Here is a 21,482-nt window from a genome sequence, read left to right as displayed (position 1 = left end):
GCAAGACTCATGAAGGCCAGGTGCTTCACAGTTTTCATGGTGCTTAATCTGTTCTCTGGCTGGGATTTAAAAATTGCATGTGTGCATTGTCCTAAATTCACATCCACTTCAAAAAGGAATCTGAAAATGCTGTGCTGTCCTGTCTTCCAGATCTGTGTGAATTTCAGGAACATACTTTAAAATAAGTTTAGTGTAAATGAAACTGTGAAGCTCTACAGCCATAACTCCCCACGTACTGGGTTCTCCAGAACAGTTTTCCCTCTTGCAGCAACGAAGTTGGTGAGGGGTTTGGAACACAAACCCTATGAGGAGAGACTGAGGGAGCTGGGGTTGCTTAGCCTGGAGAAGAGGAGACTCAGGGCAGACCTTATCACTCTCTACAACTACCTGAAGGGAGGTTGTAGACAGGCGGATGTTCGTCTCTTCTCCCAGGCAGCCAGCACCAGAACAAGAGGACACAGTCTCAGGCTGTGCCAGGGGAAGTTTAGGCTGGATGTTAGGAAGAAATTCTTCCTAGAAAGAGTGATTGCCCATTGGAATGGGCTGCCCGGGGAAGCGGTGGAGTCACCATCATTGGAAGTGTTCAGGAGGAGACTTGATGGGGTGCTTGGTGCCATGGTTTAGTTGTTTAGGTGGGTTGGATTGGTTGATGGGTTGGACGTGATGATCTTGAAGGTCTCTTCCAACCTGGTCTGGTCTATTCTATTCTATTCTATTCTATTCTATTCTATCATTTAATTAAAAAAGAAAAAAAAAATTGGTAAAATGTCAAAACCATATAGTTGTAACTGCAAATCTCATAGGTATTATTTCTCTAATTGAAGAACGTACTACAATAAATATCCTGAATCTCCCAGAGAGAATAAGTCACTGGCAATAAGTATGGCAAAATGGAACTGGGCTAGAAATTGCTTCCTGTATTTCATATATGTTCCAATTCTGCCTTGCAATGATACTTTGGAAGCATGAGACACAAACAGTGCTCTGGAGGTAATATCACAGTATCACAGTATCACCAAGGTTGGAAGAGGCCTCAAAGATCATCAAGTCCAACCTGTCACCACAGACCTCCTGACTAGACCATGGCATCAAGTGCCATGTCCAATCCCCTCTTGAACACCTCCAGGAATGGTGACTCCATCACCTCCCTGGGCAGCCCATTCCAATGGCAAACATACAGTGAAGAACTTTCTCCTCACTGCGAGCCTAAACTTCCCCTGGTGCAGCTTGAGACTGTGTCCTCTTGTTCTGGTGCTGGTTGCTAGAGAGATGAGACCAACTCCCTCCTGGGTACAACCCCCCTTCAGGTAGTTGTAGACAGCAATGAGGTCTCCCCTGAGCCTCCTCTTCTCTGGGCTAAACAATCCCAGCTTAGTTATCAGGGCAGACAGCCTCAATGAAAGAAATTTAGACTCAAGTTCCCCGTTAATCACCTACTCCTGTGCCCCCAAAGTGCTGAGCAGCAGATCCATTCTGGTTCTGTGAAACTCTTACTAATCAAACCATAGCTGGTACTGTTACATCCAGTCAATTGATTATTTTTTTTCCACAACTCCTCCTCTCTCTCCTTTAGACTAAAGTTTCCTGATGTCTTCTGAAACCACTTAAATTACAAGACACCATAATAAGAAATAACACATTCACTGCACAATTTACATTTTCATTTCCCTTTAGGGAGCTATTTTATGCCATGTTTTGAGATATGATTGTATGTGGCCTCAATTTACTAAAGCATGAAGTAGTGTTACATTATGGTCATTCCATGGTCTCACATAATTGCTATCCAAAGCATTGTCTGCAAGATTAGTGTCTGACTTACACAAGTTAGAACCCAAGCAGTGGGTTAATATCCAGAAACTCCTCAGCTTAGTCACTGTCTGAGCACTGATCTCATTTTATGAAGCTTTTCACCTCACCTCTTTTATCCATGTTCTTAATGTGTGAAGCAAACTAAAGGTTAATTAGTTCACCTTCTTGCTAAGGGCTTATATGTTTACATAAATAGCTGATAATAATTAGTCATTATGCAGTGTTGTATATCTGTAAACTTATTGTTTTCCTTCAGCATGCCATCAAAACCAACAACACTTGTTGTAAAAGGCGTCGAAAATTCAGAATTCAAGCAGGCAACTAGCAATGGGATTGATAAAGAACTGAAATCCAGCAGCACTGAACTCATGGTTGAAGCCAAAGACAGGGTGTCAGCAAAGAAAGAGACCTTTTACATCGCCAAAGAGAGTAAGCAGGAACAGCACCAAGAAGCCAATGTAGTGTCTCCTCAAGAACCTAAAGAAGGGAAAAAGGGATCTCAGGTCTTGCAGAAAACTTCAAGCACCATCACACTACAAGCTGTCAAACCGCAACCAGAACCAAAGGCAGAGCCCCAGGCCACTTTCATCAGACAGAATGAAGACAGGAAAAGGGCTGTGCCGCCCCTGATGTCAGGTCAGACAAACTCATCTCTGACAGGGCAAATCACTCCAAGGAGTAGAGAAGCGGAAAACAGATCTGGAGCCCTAAGGGCTGTAACGGAGGAGAAAAGGGAGCCTCTGGGAATTCCCCCTCAGTTTGAGAGCCGTCCGCAAAGCCTGGAAGCATCAGAGGGCCAGGAGATTAAATTCAAAAGCAAAGGTAAAGGCATGCAAGTTACCAGAGCCCTGGGGTTAGTCAGGTTTCTCTTCTGTGTGTGCATACGGGGAAGCAATTCGTCCTTCATTGCAAATTGTCCTCTTCCTAAAGCATTTTGGAAATAGATGCAAAATCTCATGTTGTTCCCACAATACCCTTTTTCTCAAATTTTCAACTCATTCCATATCATAATGTCCAGCCCTTCTCTCATCTGGAATTTACCAAGGTTTAATCAATGCTGATCTTTCTAGGAAGTAGTTTTAGGGCCTTTTATATAAGGATGCAAGAAAGAAAATGGATGGTAGACTTCCTAGGATTGCATTTGGATATATTGCCCTTGAGCTAAAAAATTTATCAGCTAAGAAACTACAGTCAGTTACTGCATTTCTCTTGCAGCATATTTGGTCAAATCAGGGCTGATCTGACTGTCCCCTGACAGCTGAAATTTTAATGCCAGAATTAAAAGAGAGGTTTGGAATTTGCTCCACAGAATTTGACCAGGTTTTGTTCTCTCATCAGACTGATGAGAGCTTCATTTTGCTGAATCCAGGGAGTAGAATACTTACATTTTACATTATTGCAGTGGGTTTCTGGCCTTTTTTATTTTTTTTCCTCCAAATAACATTCACACTTTAAAGTGTTTCCACTAGTGAGAGAGAACTTGATTTTTATGTCTCTGGAAGAAAAAAAAAATCACAATGAAACCATGGTAACATTTGCTTTCTTGATAGTTCTTGCCACATGAGTAAAGAATCCAATTTATATCACAAGCCCAGAGGGTAAAGAGAGGGGAACATATTCCAAAGATCCTGGCACCTTTAGAATAGTTTCTTTTGCAGATATATTAGTACTGAGAACATGGATTGCTTACCGTCAGAGCATCTCAAAAACTTTGCAAGGTTTAACTATTTCCTAATCCTATTTGGTAAGGAAATGCAGTCCCAGCCGCACAGACACCAAGCAGATTATTCTGTTCTTGCTGAAGCCAGTGAGCATCTTTCCATTTGGCTTTGGGCCCAAAGCATGAACTCTTGTGATGCAAAGGCAAGGTGACTGTTAGAGAAGTTCCCTATGGTACTTTAATAAATAATCCAAGAAACTTACCTGAGAATCCTCTCCACAAAGGACAATCAAGGTTACTTTCACAGACACCTCTGCTTCCTGGTTGCAGTCAACAATGGAAATGCTGTTAGACCCTTAAAGAGGCTTCTGCCTGCCAGGTTGTCAGCTCAGCAGACTTCGAGGTCTGTACAGTTACTACAAAGCATGCCAGTTCTTTGATACTTCAGGGCTTTTTTGTTTGTTTGTTTTTGTGAGGGGGTTTTGGGATTTTTTTGGTGTTTGGGTATTTGGGGTTTTTTGATTTATTTTTTTTTTTCAGTTGTTGGGGGTTTTTTCTCTCTCTCTGTTTTTTTTTTCCCCAGCTGTTGAAGGTTCTCACACCTCTGTTCTTTATCTGTATGTGGATTCCAATGTGTTCTTTCTTTGCTGAATAGGAGAGAGAATCTTTTCTGAGTAATAACTTCTAGTTTCTGGTGGAGAAATTTCACTAAACAAAAAAAGATGTTACCTGCCTTTCAGTGGGCATTCCAAATGTTGCCCCATTTGTGGGTGAAACAGTGACCTGGACCTTTCCAAATTTTTTGATGGATCTGTAAAACTTGGAGCCTGATTCAGGGGCTGCTTTTTTTATTTTCAAAGAGAAGGAATTCCTTGGGTTTGTATTTCTAGTCACTTGTATCAGGAGGGGTTCTGCTTCTAGATAAGTGTTCCTTGTCTTTGTAAGTCACGCCCCTGTCCTTGTATTTTCTCTGCTCAGAGGGTTTCCTGCAGTCTATCACATGTCTTTGTGGTGGATATCTTCTAGTATTTGTACCTTCCTCCAGGGCTGAGCACTGTTGCTATAAAGGAAGAGTAAAGCTGGGAAGCAACATCAGCAAGGTAGAAGCTCCAGAGGGCTTTGTTTGCTTTGGCTCCGTGAAAGTTTACAGTACTAGTAAGCTGCCTGCTTTGCACACATGTGGACCTTATTCTGAAAAAAAAAAAATACCCAGAACCACAGAATGGTTGAGGTTGGAAGGGACCTCTGGAGGTCATCAGGTTCAACACCCTTGCTCATGCAGTGTCACCTAAAGCAGGCTGTCCAGGACTATGTCAAGGTGGCTTTTGAATATCTGCAGGGAATGAGACTCCACAATGTCTCTGGGCAACCTGTGCTAGAGATTAGTAACTCTCATGGTAAAGGTATGTTTATGTTCAGACAGAACTTCCTGTCTCTCAGTTTGTACTTATTGGACATTGCTGAAAAGGGCTTTGCTCTGTCTTCTTTACATTCTCTCATCAGATATTTGTGGGACACTGATGAGATCCTCTCAAGCTTTCTTTTTGCTAGCCTGAACAGTCTCAAAATAAATCAGCTCAGTGTAGGTACCATGGATTGCAAAGTACTGTTAGGTGCTCAGAGAAACCAGTTTAAAAGTGCAGGAAGGAATGGGGAGAAATTTCTTTCTTTCTCCTCTAATACCTCATTACATCCATTTTTGTCCCTGACTTTTAGAAGAACAATTTTCAGATAGAAGAGATTGGGGTTTTTTTCAAGTTACCAAATATTTGTAATTTTAAAAGATAGACTGGCCAAGACATTTTGGATGACCAGAATTATCAAACCATCTTTTTGAAGATTGTTTTGTGTATTACTTGTTCATTAAGGTTTCTGTAATTATATATGTGTAAATTACACCTAATTTACACTAAAGCAAAAAAAAAAAAAAAGGATTACATTGAGGGGAATATCTGTTCACAAAAATTCAAATACCTGATTGTCTAGTTTCAGGAAAACCAAAACCAGATGTGGAGTGGTTCAAAGAGGGTGAACGTATTAAAGTTGGAGAGGATGTCCAAATATATGAAGAAGATGAAACTCATTGCCTATGGTTAAAGAAGGTCTGCTTGGGGGACAGTGGATCTTACAGCTGTACAGCTTTTAACCCCAGAGGCCAGACTTCCACCAGCTGGTTGTTAACTGTCAGAAGTAAGTTCTTATGCTCCTACCTGCACTGTGAAAACTCTGGCTGCACTTCTCTAAGCTGTCAGAGAGTGGTAACTACAAAATTTTGATTACAGTTTCTCAACAGAGGTTAATTCTGATTGCTAAGTTTGTGAATAATTGTAGTGTGGGATAGCTGGAAACCATCTTCTGCTTCAGTTTCCCTTCTAACATTTTGGGGTTGTTGTTTGTGTAGCCAAAACCATCGCACTGAATGTTTTGTACAAACGTACTTTCCACTGAGGTTTTCTATTAATGCTTGTATTGAATACTGGTTGCCAAAGATTTGATTATTGTTGTTCTGCATTTAGTTCTTTTGGAATCACTTAGCATTTGTATCAGTCACTGCATATCTAAAATGTCTTATGAGCACAAATCAATCCTGTGTAGCAAAGCAAATAAGAGGAAAGGGGAAGGAATGAGAATTGCATTCTGTTAAACTCAACTATACCTTCCAGTGACAAATTATTTTGAGGCTGAAGGTACTGACTTACTGGCCTGGTTGAAAAAATATTCTTGGCCTCCTAACAAGTCCTGTCCTCAGTTCTAATCTTTTCACCTGGTTTTCGGTTTTATCCTGGAGCTATGGTTAAGTTTATGTAACATTTCTCTATTTGCTGTGCCTGAGGTTAAACAAGGATATCCAAAATACTCTCTTTCTGTAAACTTGTAAACTGCATCCTTAAGCCAGCCAGGGGAGATATGGGAGAGAGACTGGTAGAAGACAGTTTGTTCTTTATACTTAGCCCTCTGGTAATACATCTCATACACTTCAAGTGATTGGATACAAATGGTGGATGCTGGCATAGAAAACTACCGCCTGAGATACAGTCCTACAATGCCCACCTTGTAGATTGTAGAAGAACTCTTCTTTATACCAGTCCATTGCTCAAAATTATTTCTATTTACCAAGAAAATATTTCACCATGGTTATGATCCTTTCCCTTTCCCTTTTCGTTTCCCCTCTCCCCCTTCCTCTCCCTCTTCCCCTCCCCCTCCCGCTCTTCCTCCCCCCCTCCTTCTCCTTTCCTTCCCCCACCTTCTCTTGTTTACTCTGTTAGCCCAGCTGTGTCACCTAAGCATATCTAGAAAAAGTCACTAAGTAGTCTTTTTTTTTTTTTTCAATTTGGGTTAAAGGAACTGTTTTCATTTTGGTTTTAAAGGGTCTAAAGTTCAAGAGGTTGCTCCATGCTTTTCCAGTGTCTTGAAAGGATGCACTGTGAGCGAAGGGCAAGACTTTGTGCTGCAGTGCTGTGTAGGAGGCGTACCTGTGCCTCAGATCACATGGCTTCTCAATGGTAAGGAATCGGTGCTCTGCAATCTCTGCATGCACGCACTCACATCCACAGTCCAAACGCCACTCTGGTCGTTACACAGCAAGGCTGTGAATACTGCACTAAGCACTCTGAGTCACCGTAATACCACATTTAAAGAAAATCAGTTTGTACGCACATGATAGACACAACGCGTGTTCTTCTCGAGCAGTTCTCTGTCTTACCGCAGTTTTCCAGTATGTCCAGCAGGGGACTCTGGTGACTAGAGCGTAGGCAGATGGGCTTCCTGGGTTTTGTTCAACAGCTTTTCGCCAGCCTGCAGCAAAGCCTGCGGGGCTACTCTGTGCGGAGCCTTGTGTTACTCTTACTCTTTTGGCACTAGCCTCTGCTCTGAGAGCAACGGGCTAGCATCACCATCCTGCAGGGATTATAAATTCTAAGTAAGTCAGTAGTAAGTCAAGTCCAGTGTATCACTCTTTATGTCAGGCAGGAAACCCATGCCTGATTCCACCCTTCCTTGCATCAGCTGGGCAGGTCATAGTTCATATTAGCAGCTATGTCCCCAAGACCTTAAAATCACAGCTTTTCTGGTTGCTTCTCTAATAGGAATACATTCATTGAGATTCTAACTCTTGCCTGGGAAGGGGAAAAAAGGAAAGGGGGAAAAAAAAAAGAAAAGAAGGTTTGATTTTAATTTTTTTTCATCAGACTATCTAATCTTTTGCCATGCCCTGATTGCACAACTGATCGTGCAAGTTTCCTTAACAGTCCCCTCTTGATATTGGAGTTGGAAGCAAACATTAGCATTTTGTTTAAATTCCAGTTTATTTCGGAGATCCAGGGACCACACACTTGGACTAATTGCTCTTTGCATTTAGAGCCATACCTAGACAGATTTATTCAGCTTAACCCTTGATCACCTCTCTGAAGCACAATTGATTTTTTTGCAGCTGTCCCAGGCTGTCTATCTTTGTGTGTGTGTGATTAAAAGGCACAGAATAGCATACGTTGCCATAAAGATGTTTCCTCCAGGATTGTTTTAAAATTAACTGTTTGCACATGATCTGTGTTTTTCTTTAGCTATTCAGAGCAAATGGGATAACTGAAAAAGGTGGCAGGGCAAATGAACCCTGACCTTGAGACTGGTATGTTCCCACAGCCTGGATCTGTTCCCCTTCCCAATAGCTTCATGTCTAGAATAGAAAGGCCATTGCTTTATTTACAACATGAAACATGTGAGTAAAGGCTCTGACACTCTCCCATTGGAAATAATTTGTATCTCTGTCTGAACGCTATTCTGCAGTTCCTCCTTTGCAGATGTGAGCAGAATTACTGTTTGTAACTGAGTCTCACAGCACAGAAGGAGCAACTCCAACCTATAGGGTCAGTTATTTCATCTTCATGTTCAAAAGGCACCCCCTGCTCACGTACAGAGCATCCTGAATCAGACTACTTTCTGTGTTACATCATCAGGTTAAAGATACAGTGTCTCCACTGATGTACCCATGTTCTGCTTTGCCAACCAGGAAACCGTTGTCTCCTGAAAAATACAGCATAAAGATGAATAAGCAACATGTTTCTGTAAGCCTCCAGTATGCACTGTGCTTCCCTGACTTTTTTCAGGATGTTTTGTTCTGCAATGACCTCTGTTGTCACTAATCTCAGACAAATCCGGCCCTGTTCAGGTATAACCATCTTTATATTGCATCCAAACTTCTAACTGCAATTGGATCAGTATTACAAGGAGTTTCAAAAGCAAATGGGTTTTCTTCAAATAGCTGGATTTCAAACCATTAGGGTGCTGTAAATGAAATCCAGTGCGTTAAATCTGCTCTTAAATCAAAAGGCAATGATGAGTCTGAGTAATAGAAGCATACTGCTGTTCATAACATAGCACTTTGCAGAACACCATAGAAATAAACTCATATAGGACAGGATATGTAAAGTTGACAAGAAAGTATCAAATGCAACTTATTTTGCAAGCATGACAATGATAACAAACTCAAATTAGCTTTGGGTGTTCTTTTTTAAAGATGAGTGGGGGAAAAAATTCTGTATCTCTTGGTGAAATAATGAATGCAAAGACCAAATTATAAGAAACATGAACAGAAAACTGCTTTGAGAAACAAATGAAAAATAGGGAAACAGCAGAAGTTTCACTCCTAGGCTGGCCAGCCCTTGATGGCTTTATTGTGGCCAATCTGCCTTCCCATGATCTCCATGGAATCCACAGCCCCTGACAACTAAAAGGTTTGTAATAACTTCTTATCCAATGTTGCACACAAGTACCACTTTAGATGCTGAGCATTTTTACCAGCTGCGACTACATACAAGTTTAGAATGCTTTCCAAGCCACCACTACATAGATTGAACTCTCAAGCCAACCAAGACAAAAAATAGATGATGTATACTGTGCATTTTCTATAATTACTTCTTAGCATCTGTGAGGACATGCAGTTTTTCTGTGTTGATAGAGACTGCACGAATAAGAGCTACCCAACTGAACTACGGATTTTATTCAAACTCTTACTCTTCTTTGCAGTTCTAACAGCTTCACTTTTTCTTCTTATGCTTTTTCCCTATTTTAATGCTTTAGAAGTTTTTTGTTTCCCAACTTTTTCAAGACAATTGTTCTGTCCTGCTGCTCTCACTCTGCCCTTTATTTTAATTTTGTTTCTGAATTTTCACTGATTTATCAGCAAATTCCCTGGAAAGAAACTTGTGTTCTGGCCTCAGTGACGTGTGTCTCCATCTTACTCTAGGATCTTTAAATACTTTTTTGGGGTACCTTCATTTTAAATTGCAGGAATATAGCCCATATGATTGCATTTTAAATATCTTCCTTTTTGTGTTACTTCCCGTGTGTTTCCTGGGTTTGTTTTTGTTTTGTTTTTCCCCAAGCTGAACTGCAACTCTCTACACTGGATTTAAGAACAGGGTGACCATGCCTTTAGCATAGCAATTCTCTGAGTAGTGCTTGGTTATGGGATAGCTTTCTGATCCATCCTGAAAGCTTTTAATAAATAGGCCAGGGGAAAATTTCCTTTCTTCTGGTATAACATGCCAGCAGAAAGGTATTTTTTGTTACTGTTCCTGCTGCCAAGCTGTCACGGAGATTTAACTGTTCTGCCTCTGGAGAAGGGAACATTTCACTCCTGGGAGAGTTGTTTTTATTAGATCAAAATAGTGCAATGGACATAACTTGGAATCATGTTGTAAGTTATTCCTCAGGTCTGATATACTTGTGTTTGTTTCCTGGGATATGATGAAAAGGCTGTTCTGTAAGTGAATTCACTCCTGCAAATAGTGCTGAAAAATAGTCACGGGTTTTTTGGGAGCTGGAGTGAAAAAGAGGAAGCCCCAGTAAAGGAGAGCACAGTAAAGGAGAATGTGTTTTCTTTTTCCACATGGAACAATTATCCTATTCATTTGCTTATTTATGACAGAAATAAAAAGGCATTGTTCTGTTTTTCATGATAGAGCTGTTATCCTGAGAGTATTTCTGATACAGTTATCACAGCATCGTCAGGCATCAGTAGTTTCAGCATCAGAATCACAGACAAGATCCCTATCACTTTAGGTATTCTACAGTCAGATTGGGCAGGCAGTCCAGTGCCCCATGCCCTCTTACAGAAAGCTTTGTTTGGGCTTCAGCTCTACATCTACATATTACAATGTAATGTTATTCCCACGTGCAAAAAATATGTGATTGGATGTAACAGCTGAAAATGCCTGTATCTAAATGAGTGAAGGAGGAGAGAAGATGGGGAGATTTTATTCTCTTATGGGTGTCTTCTGGGCAAATGATTAAACATTCACCACAGTTTTTCAAGTCATAGAAAATTTGCTAACTTAACAAACAGATGGTTCATAAGATGTATAAAGGAACAGGATAATCCACCACATTTTATAATATGTGTAAGTATTGGATCATGCTCATTTTGGTACAGGCTTGTTTTTCAGAATTAAACTTTGTATGCAGATAGTGCATAAGTCATGACTGCCTTCTGAATTTGCTAGTGTAGAAAATCAGAGATGAGAGAAAAATCCATCCCATCATTTCATTTATTCTGTTCATAGTGCAGAACAGCTTTTTAGAAACCCCAGAGCCTTTGTCCTACACCTTTAAAATTACTTTAGCAACAAAATCTGTATTTTGACCACAATTTCCCAAGTGACTGATTCAGTCCTGCAAAATTTCTCTGCAGTTTCACCATTTTCTCTTAGATGACCCTAATTTCTTTTACCAGAATGATGTTTACACACACATATCAGGCCCTCTTAAGCATTGCATACACTGGGAAGGCAACCAATGATGAGTCAGTAGTGGAAACTATTTAATATTGGGAAAACAGATTGCAGAAGCATTTCAGAAAGAAGGCTGAGCTTGATGATAGTTCCTGAAACAATAGCAAGGCAACTTCAACCAGTCTACACTGACATTTAAGAAACTGATTCAAAGAAACAGTCTCTTAATATTAATTTCCTTAATAGTCAGGTCACAACAGATGAGAATACAGTTGTCTTTTACCAGACTATACTGCAGTGCAGATTGACTACATGTGTAAATCAGCCTCTTTGCTCCATCACAGATTTTGCTGTCTCTGGGAATGTCTTCCACTACAAAGTACTTGATGGAGGGCAGATTTTGAACATCTAGACAATAGCAATAATACCTAGTTTCAGGAAATGTACAAGATGGAGACAATGTCTGAAGCAAACACAGAGGACATTTTTTGTCTTACCCACCTGAAATAGAATCTATTCAAAATGCAGAGAGAACATTTTTCCTCTTGCTGCTACTCAAGGTAGCAGCCAGCAAACCTAATGGCAAAATCAGCCTGACAACCAATATTCTGCTTTGTTCTTGGGCTGCTGCTGTTTGCAGTCACTAGAGAGCAGTGGTTGTGCACCAGAGTGTGGGATTTTGCTCTGCACTGGATTGGCATTAGGCATCCAGGTCTCACTGAAAATAAGAACTGCTTTTGAAACTTGTGGCTGATTTATTAAGACAATTCTCTTCCTTTCTGTCTGCAGACCAGCCAATTCAATATGCCCATTCCACTTTTGAAGATGGAGTTGCCAAACTGACGGTCCAAGATGCCCTACCAGAAGACGATGGTATTTATACCTGTCTGGCTGAAAACACCACAGGACAGGCATCTTGCAGTGCTCAGGTCACAGTCAAAGGTGAATATCTCAGCCTGCTGTAATTACTGCAAAAATATCAGCTACAATCTTTTTTATTAAAAAACCTTGGATCCTTAAAAGAGTTGAATATTAATCAGTTTTTTATCAGGGTAGATGGATATTTTCATCTTTTTTTTTCTTTTTTTTTTTTTTTTTTTTTTAATAAGAAACTGAAGGAAGATCAATTGACTTTGGTTATACCTATATAGTGAGTCAGTGTTAGTGTTTTAGAATAGAATAGAATTAACCAGGTTGGAAAAGACCTTTGAGATCATCAAGTCCAACCTATCATCAACCACCATCTAATAAACTAAACCATGGCACCAAGTGCCTCATCCAGTATCTGGTTAAACACCTCCAGTGATGGTGACTCCACCACCTCCCTGGGCAGCCCATTCCAGTGGCAAATCACTCTTTCTATGAAGAACTTCTTCCTAACATCCAGCCTAAACCTCCCCTGGTGCAGCTTGAGACTGTGTCCTCTTGTTCTGGTGCTGGTTGCTTGGGAGAAAAGATGAACCCCCACCTGGCTACAACCTCGCTTCAGGTAGTTGTAGACAGCGATGAGGTCTCCTCTGAGCCTCCTCTTCTCTAGGCTAAGCAACCCCAGCTCCCTCAGCCTCTCCCCATAGGGCTTATGCTCCAGACCTCTCACCAGCTTTGTTGCCCTTCTCTGGACACGTTCCAGCAAGTCAACATTTTTCCTAAACTGAGGGGCCCAGAACTGGACTCAGTACTCAAGGTGTGGCCTAACCAGTGCAGTGTACAGGGGCAGAATGACCTCCCTGCTCCTGCTGGCCACACTATTTCTGATGCAGTCCAGGATGCCATTGGCCTTCTTGGCCACCTGGGCACACTGCTGTCTCCTGTTCAACCTACTATCAACCAATACCCCCACGTCCCTTTCTGTCTGGCTGCTCTCCAGCCACTCTGACCCCAGCCTGTAGCTCTGCATGGGGTTGCTGTGGCCAATGTCCAGAACCCGGCACTTGGATGTGTTAAATCTCATGCCGTTGGATTCTGCCCGTCTGTCCAGCCTGTCAAGGTCCCCCTGCAGAGCTCTCCTATCCTCTAACAGATCAACTCCTGCCCCCAGCTTGGTGTTATCTGCAAATTTACTGATGATGGACTCAATGCCCTCATCCAGATCATCAATAAAGATATTGAACAGGATGGGGCCCAGTACTGATCCTTGGGGGTCACCACTAGTGACTGGCCACCAGCTGGATGTGGCACCATTCACCACCACTCTCTGGGCTCGGCCCTTCAGCCAGTTCCTAACCCAGCACAGAGTGGTGCTGTCTAAGCCACGGGCTGACAGCTTGGCCAGGAGTTTGCTGTGGGGGACAGTGTCAAAGGCCTTGCTGGAGTCCAGGTAGCCTACATCCACAGCCTTCCCCACATCCACCAGGCGGTCACCTGATCATAGAAGGAGATCAGGTTGGTGAGGTGGGACCTGCCCTTCCTAAATCCATGCTGGCTGGGCCTGATCACTTGGCCATCCTGTAAGTGCTGTGTGATTGCACTCAAGATGACCTGTTCCATAATCTTGCCTGGCACTGAAGTCAGGCTGACAGGTCTGTCATTCCCTGGCTCATCCATCCGGCCCTTCTTGCGTATGGGCACCACATTGGCCAGCTTCCAGTCATCTGTGACGTCTCCAGAGAGCCAGGACTGTTGAAAAATGATGGAGAGTGGCTTGGCCAGCTCATCTGCCAGTTCTCTCAGCACCCTAGGATGGATCCCATCCAGTCCCATGGGCTTGTGGGGATCCAAGTGGCTGAGCAGGTCTCTAACTGCTTCCTTCTGGATTACAGGGGAACTATACTGCTCCCTAACTCCATCTGCCAGTCAGGAGGCCAGTTGTCCAGAAGACAACCTATCTTGCTATTAACAATTGAGGCAAAGAGTGTGTTAAGTACCTCTGCCTTTTCCTCATCTTTAGTTACAGTATTCCCCTCCATGTCCACTAAGGAGTGGAGGTTGTCCTTGCCCCTCCTCTTGCCATTAATATATTTATAGAAGCGTTTTTGTTGTCCTTCACAGCAGTGGCCAGTCTAAGCTCTAAATGAGCTTTTGCCTCTCTAACTTTTTTCCTGCATGACCTAGCAACACCCTTGAAGATTTCATGGGTAACCTCTCCTTCTTTCCAAAGATGATGCACCCTCTTTTTTTCCCTTAATTCACTCAGAAGCTCATTGCCCATCCAGGCTGGCCATCTACCCCAGCAGCTCATCTTCCAGCACATTGGCACAGCCTGTTCCTGTCCCTTCAAGATTACTTTCTTGAAGTAGGTCCAGCCATCCTGGACCACTTTCTTTTTAAGGGCTGTTTCCCAAAGTACCTTCTGAGTTAGTTTCTTAAGTAACCTGTAGTCTGCCCTCCAGAAGTCCAGAGTGGAGGTTTTGTTGCTGCCCCTCTTAGCTTGACTGCATATTGAAAACTCAATTATTTCATGGTCACTGGACCCTAGACAGCCTCCAACCACCACATCTCCCACCAGCCCTTCTCTATTGGTGAAAAGAAGATCAAGCAAAGCCTTACCCCTGGTAGGCTCACACAGCAGCTGGGGTAAGAAGCTATGCTCCATAGACTCTAAGAACCCTCTAGACTGCCTTCTCTCTGCTGTGTTGAGTTCCCAGCAGATATGTGGCAGGCTAAAGTCACCCATAAGAACAAGGTCTGGTGATCTTGAGACAGCCTGTAGCTGCTTATAAAATAATTCATCAACCTCTTCATCCTGGTTGGGTGGTCTATAACAGACTCCAAACAGGCTGTCAGCCTTGTTAGCCTTCCCTCTAATTCTCACCCACCGGCACTCAACTTCATCATCCTTAATCTCTAGTTCCATGGCATCTAGTGCCTCCCTGATGTACAGGGCCAGCACTCCAACCCCTTCTCCCTCACCTGTCTCTCCTGAAGAGCCTGTAGCCATCAATTACAATGCTCCAGTCATGTGAGTTGTCCCACCACGTTTCTGTGATGGCAACTACATCATAACCTTCCTGCTGTAGCTCTGGCAATCAGAGTATACAGGCAAGGCAGCTAGTGGTAATAACTGGTAAAGCTGAAAGATCAGGCCAGCTCTCAGGCATAATGATTGTTCTTCAGGTCTGCACTATACCAGAAAAAAGCCTTCTGGTATGTGCTTGTCTCTGTCAGTTAAGTAATCACTGACAAGGAATTATAGGTCAGATCCAGCGGCAGAAATGATGTATCAGAGTGATATTTAATCACCTGACATTCAGATCAATACCTGGGTGTACTACACAAGATTGCAGGCTGGAAGGAGAGTGGAAATAGGGATGGGACATATGATATGCTCAATCTACTCTTGTGCCAAACCAAATAAATACTGTGTGCAGGAAGCTCTACATCTAAAAGAGGCAGTTATTTGCTATTTCCATATTTCTCTAGGTATGGTATTGGGCTGGAGTGTTTCTTACATGAGGGCTGACTGCTAGGAGAACGTCCTTCTCTCTCGCAGTTCTACAGCAGATGACAAATTAAATATCTGATCCACTGCAGGCTCCCTCCTTGAGAGTTTTCCATCCTCCTCCCACCAGGCAGCAGCATCACTTATTGATTTCAAGAGAGAGGGAATGAAGCATGGGTAGTAATAGCAGCAACACAAGCTTGCAGACAGGGTGCTTTTGTGGTCTCTAATGCTCTGCAGCCACCTATTTTGCTGACACTTTTTTAATGCACGCTGCTTTTTTGAATAGAGTCCTAACACTGCCTCCCTTGGTGAGCAAACACTATTCAGCAAATACTGCTACTCCAGCTCATTGGCTCTTGACCTCATTTCTCCTTTCCTGCCAGCAGTGCACTTTTCCAAATTCATGTCTGCTCCCCTTTCCCCCTCACCATTTTCTGTTCACACTTTTGTTCAGTGCTGTCTCCCCAGCATAAGTGTCTATGTTGGGAAGCCTGTAGCCCTTACAATCCGATTACTGTAGTCATTCATCGATCACTGGACGAGCAGATTAGAGGCACCTGAAAGGCTGTTCGAGTCTCTGCTGTAACCAGTTTATCAGAGCAGTGAAGGGAGATGCTTTCTGGAAAACCAGTTCAGTTTGTTCCCGTCACTCTTCTATCTGGTGTGTGTGGGACCATAAAATGTAACCATGTGGAAGAAAGGCTTGCAGGTAGGAGTCTTTTCCACTCATGAGAGATGCTGTCTTCAGGTCATGGGTTGTTTTTCTTTCTATCTTAGAATGACCTTTCTTAGACATTAATCTTTTAAAGCAGGTTATCACTGCAATAAGCAGTCTCTTTGAAGACTTAATTGAGAGGATACATCTTTGTTTCTCTAGGATATATATATTCTGCATAAGGTAAACAAAGTACAATGTCTTGCTTGCCTACAGTGGTGAAATATTTGTGACAGCTTTTCAAAGTCACATTGAGCTGAAAGGATTTTGCTATGTTTCAAGTGTAACATAAATACAAAGGACTAGAAGACTTTCCAAAACATACAGGTCTAGTCTTGTTAAATGTCCACAAGGCATTGCAGACCAGTAGTCTGGTGGAACCACTTGGCTATGTAAGAACTGGATTCAGAGCACTAAGTGAAAGAGAGGGGTTTCGTTACTGCATTGAATCATCAGAGGTAAGCTGTCATGAGCATCAGAGAAACTCTGCTCAACCACTGCTTTCAAGAGTGTCCCCAAGTTCTTAGTCCAGCACTCTGTGGATCACTAACAGCTGTAACCCTTCTAAGACTTAGCTTCTCTTTTTTTTTTAAATTGCTTTCTTTCAGCAGTTTAGGATCAAATGTAGCAAACACAATGCTGGCTAGAGACCAAGAATTAAGGACAAAAGCGAAACGTGTGGAAGCTTTTAATGATACAGGATTTGTGCCATCAATATAAGCAGTGTTATCAAAACTCAACTTCTTTATATGAAGAACTTCCAGAAAAAGAGGAACCACATTTTGATGTAAATGAAGGATGAGTGTTTGCATATTGAGCAAAATTTAAATATCAGGAGTTGCATTAATATTTCTTAATAAATTAAAAACAAAGATGAGAGGCTGAGCAAACAGCCCAAAACCAACCAACCAACCAAAACAAAAACAAAAACAAAACCAACCCAAAAAAATAAGAAAAAGCCCTATCCTCAGATCTGATGATGTTCTCAGCTGTGAAGTGATCAAACACTGTGAACATTACATTATTCTATACCAGTATGACAGGAAACAGATGGTTATTACAGCAGTCTTGGAGATGGCCCTGCATTGGTCAAGGGGTAAACAGTCCCAGCTTGGATTGCCAAATTCTGTAATGCTCTAAGTTTCAGCTGAAAAATTGAAGTCATCAAAATACATATAAAACCTGTTAACTAAACATGTGCCTGAGTGATTTTGAAAGTGTGGGCATAATGTTACCCCAAAGAATGTTTCCAAGAGCAGCTGATGTGGATTAGCTAATGGGAACTCAGTCAGCCATCAAACAATCTCGTAGGATTAGCTCAATTTATAAAACTCTCCAGAAATGACTGTTGTGCAGAGATTTGAGGCAGGCAAGCTCTTGGATGGGAGGAAATCCTAATCAGAATTAATAACTGAAAATCAGTCCCAAAGTATCTGAGAGTTGAATGTAGTGTCTGTTTCTATGGAGGAAGAAATGGATTTGGTTTCTGAGAGATACACACATTTTCACTGTTGAGCTAACCTGGCTTGATCTAGCATACATGAAGCACCTTTTCTGCAGTTCTCCAAGTCAGACTGGTACCTAATGCTGGGGAATTTGCTAGTAGTGGGCCAGCTGAGCTGCCTTGTAAATGCATTTGGTAGGTATACACAGTCTCATTCCATCCATGGAGTTGCTGTCTGAGGCAGTGACAAAAGAGCAATTACTTGATATAAATAACTTGCACGCAAGGTTAAGTCTTTAATAAGGCAGACAGTTCCGCAGGCCAAAGCAAAACACCACTTCTGCTGCAAAAACTTCCAGTGAGACTGTCACTGAAGAATTTGGAATGCTGTCAAGTCATCTGCCCTGGACTCAGCAGGCTACTTTGCATCTCTGTCCACTGCACTCTCATGTTTTTCCTGAGGAAAGGAAGTGAAAAGGGAGGTGCTGATCTCTTTTTCCTGGGATCCAGTGGTAGGATATATGAGAATGGTTCAAAGCTGCATCAGAAATTTGTACTAGATGTTGGGAAGCATTTGTTTACCAAGAGGGTGGTCAAACACTGGAATAGATTTCCTAGAGGAGTGGTCAATGCCCTAAGCTTGTCAGTGTTTAAGAGGCATTTGGACAATGTCCTTAACAACATGGTTTAACTTTTGGTTGTCTCTGAATTGGTCTGACAGCTGGACTAGATGTAGGTCCCTTCCAATGAAAGTAATTGACTCCATTCTATTTTGACTGTTCTCCAAAATCATGATTCTTACTGGTGTAGCAAGCCTTTTAAGAGTGGGATTTCTGGGGTAGCATCTCTTTCAAATGCCTTAGGTTGTCAAACAAACCGAACAGACAAAACAGAGGTTAAAATGCTGATGTCCTGGTGATATCCTATATATAGAGGGCTTTCCATACAGATGTCCCATGCAGAGGACTCGGGAAAGAAGGAGCGTACATGAAGCTGCAGGACAGGACTGGAAAACTAGCCTATAACTGTAGCCTAGCAATAAATAGATTGCCAGAATGAATAAAGTGGAACTTGGCCTCCTTTGTATATCCCTAACCACCCTGACTAGCATAGGCTTAGGGCATTGCTAGTCTTGGGTTATGAGTTTTTCTGGGTAATGCAAGGCACAACATGCAGGTGATAACTTAGCATTGCTCTTCAGTAAACATATCTCCTGAAGATATTTATATCTCACCTTCCATTTGCACAACCAAATTATAACTGCAGCAATAAATGATGGGAGGTAGATGCTAGGTCATTAAACATCTAGTTCTCGTAAGTTCCCAAACTGGCATACCAAACTGAAGCCTTTAATAAAGCAGAAATATCCCTACATGTCTCAAGAAGATAGAGGTCTTGTGTTTTTATATGCCAGTATAAATCGAGCTTGGAATTCTCGGAATTTGCTGTAAATATTTCAACCATATCACTTCAGGCCTGAAACAGAAAAATGCTTTACAGGGAGAGAGACAGATGAGTGTCCAAATATCGATTTTCTGCCTTATAATATCTGCTGGGTTTTTTTCAGTTGATAGCATTGTTAGTGTGACCTCTGTTTACAGATGTATTTATTTATGTTGAAAATACCTTTTCAGGATCCAGATGTGTATGTGAACCTGAGTCTGTAAGAGATGTTAGTGAAATCTGCTTCTCCTTTTTCTGAGCTTGCTCACACAGAGAGCCTTTTGAGTTAAGCATTCTCAGCTCAGTCGACTTACTAGCCTCTGAGCCAGAATGATACTTAAACACCATAAATGGTAAATGTTGCTGAGGCAGTCCTTTCGCACGGCTCAGGCTAGGCATTATTTGGCAGTTAACCACGATTCTGGAAAACAGATTCCTTGAGTATAATTAAATCTCTTGTAAGACTAAACACTGCCAGTTGTTTTCAGCGCTCTGAACATAAGACAGCAAACTCTATCCTTTGTGTGTCCTTGACTAGTAACCAGTTGCAACCCTGACCTTGTGCAGCCGAATTACTGTGTTGAAGACATCCATGCGCAGTGCTGTGGCTGCCTCTGTCTGTGTTGGGGTCCCTTCTAAGCTCAATTGTTGTGTGATTCTGTGCAGTGTCGAGCATGCTGAAGTCTTGATGTTTCAACAGGAGATGTCAGCATTCTGCAGCTCACATTAAAAAGTCTTCAGTATGTCTGGGTAGACTAATGACCAAGAAAATTTACCAGAATAGATGATGTCCAGTTATGATGTCCATAAAATGTTAACTGGTTTGACCACAGGCCAGGTAAACCCCAGGTCCAGTCTTTGGAATTCTGCTTGAAGTTTGCATCCCAGTCTGGATGTTCTTCTTCATTCCAGTTTCAACAGCAAATCTGGGAATGGAAACATCACAGTGCAGTTATTGATTCTTTTTTTTCCCCCTTCACTATGGGTGTATAGATTTACTTTATTTTACCTTAGAAAGTAAAGAGTTGGTTGCATATTGCAGCTAAACTGGTACATGTGTGTTGTATAACTGATTTGTAGTAGGGTAACTGTGCAGCGCAGCATGAGTTTTCCGGATTTTATTTTACATATATACCTTCAACACAATCACTCTTGCTTATCCTTGTAAAGATGTTTACAGATGTGTTCAAGCACTAGGTTCTGATCCGGGTCTAGGTTTTGAAAAGTACAATTGTTTTTTTTTCAGCCAACAATAATTTCCAGTCTGCAGATATATGGAGGACACTTTGTAAGAGTATTCAATTTATGTAAGGACTCTTTAAATCCTGAATTGAGGAAAGTCAAATAATAGGAAAGCATTTTTAATCACCTTAAATTTCCATGAATACAGGTTAGTAGATAAACAGTTGTTTGGTATAGTAGCTGTAGACAGATTAATTTACTATTGATTACATAAAGACAGGAAAATAGAAGAAGAGTTTAACAGAAATAGTTGTATGGCAGAAGCAATATCTCTCCTTTCCCACTGCAGTCTGAGTATTTTGAGAATCTGTATTCTTCTAAGAAAGTGCAAGAGTTTACATTCTCCTCACTCTCTGTGGATTTAATGCACCAAGTGAGTGGCTTTTTTAAACATAGATTTGGATGCTTATTAGACTGTCTTTATAATAAAAAAGGGAACCCTTAGGGGTAAGGCAATGCTGTGGGAAAAGCCTATGTTACTTTTGCTTCGTAGAAAACATATGTGGGTATATAAGGTACCCTTTAAATGCTTTGCTTACTATTTCTGGTCACCCAAGCTGTTTCCCACTGAGCTGTGCATCTCATTAGTTGCTGTTTCCCAACACTGATGCATAGTAAAGCCCAACAAAAGGCAAAAACCTTAGAAACCATGTAAATGGTGTAATTTTTGTGGATTTTTAAATCTATCACCCTGGGTAAAGCCTTATCAAAAACCTGCTGAAATGACAGAGACCAGTACTCAAGAGAGTGCCCCAGATGGGCTTATGTACTGTACCAGACCAGTGTTGTGCAGAAACTGTAAGCCTTTTTGATCTTGTAAGTTTATAAGAGCCTTTGAGAATTCAGACCTCTATAAGCAGCCTTTGAGAAAATCGTAGTATCTTCTGTATCATCTTGCATGATTTGACCTGCACAAAACTAACAGCTGTGGTTAAAAAATTGTGGCAGCTTTTATAAGCTACTGTAAAATAAACTAGTTGCGTGGTCTAAAAATAAGTTATTGAAATGTATGTGTGCTTTCTGATGTTCCTCATGAATTGCTTTGACTCACCCATTTGGGT

The 21,482-nt window shown here is 41.7% G+C and overlaps 1 protein-coding gene across 3 annotated transcripts in view; it reads left to right on the top strand.

Annotated features, from left to right (window-relative positions):
* MYLK (myosin light chain kinase) overlaps positions 1 to 21,482 on the top strand; it is a 147,408-nt gene that overhangs the window by 35,988 nt on the left and 89,938 nt on the right. Inside the window, exons 7-10 of one of the 3 annotated variants that reach the window (XM_054176404.1) lie at positions 2,066 to 2,631; positions 5,456 to 5,659; positions 6,838 to 6,972; positions 11,986 to 12,138. In XM_054176404.1, coding sequence (XP_054032379.1) covers positions 2,066 to 2,631; positions 5,456 to 5,659; positions 6,838 to 6,972; positions 11,986 to 12,138 — 1,058 coding nt within the window. Of the gene's footprint in view, positions 1 to 2,065; positions 2,632 to 5,455; positions 5,660 to 6,837; positions 6,973 to 11,985; positions 12,139 to 16,188; positions 16,287 to 21,482 lie in introns of those variants that run through there. The other 2 variants (XM_054176385.1, XM_054176394.1) reach the window with 2 other exon arrangements.

This window comes from Dryobates pubescens, chromosome 2, assembly GCF_014839835.1.
Source record: "Dryobates pubescens isolate bDryPub1 chromosome 2, bDryPub1.pri, whole genome shotgun sequence".
NCBI classification, from domain to species: domain Eukaryota; kingdom Metazoa; phylum Chordata; class Aves; order Piciformes; family Picidae; genus Dryobates; species Dryobates pubescens.
Note: the sequence above shows the minus strand (reverse complement) of the source record. Positions and strands in the feature narration are given on the sequence as shown.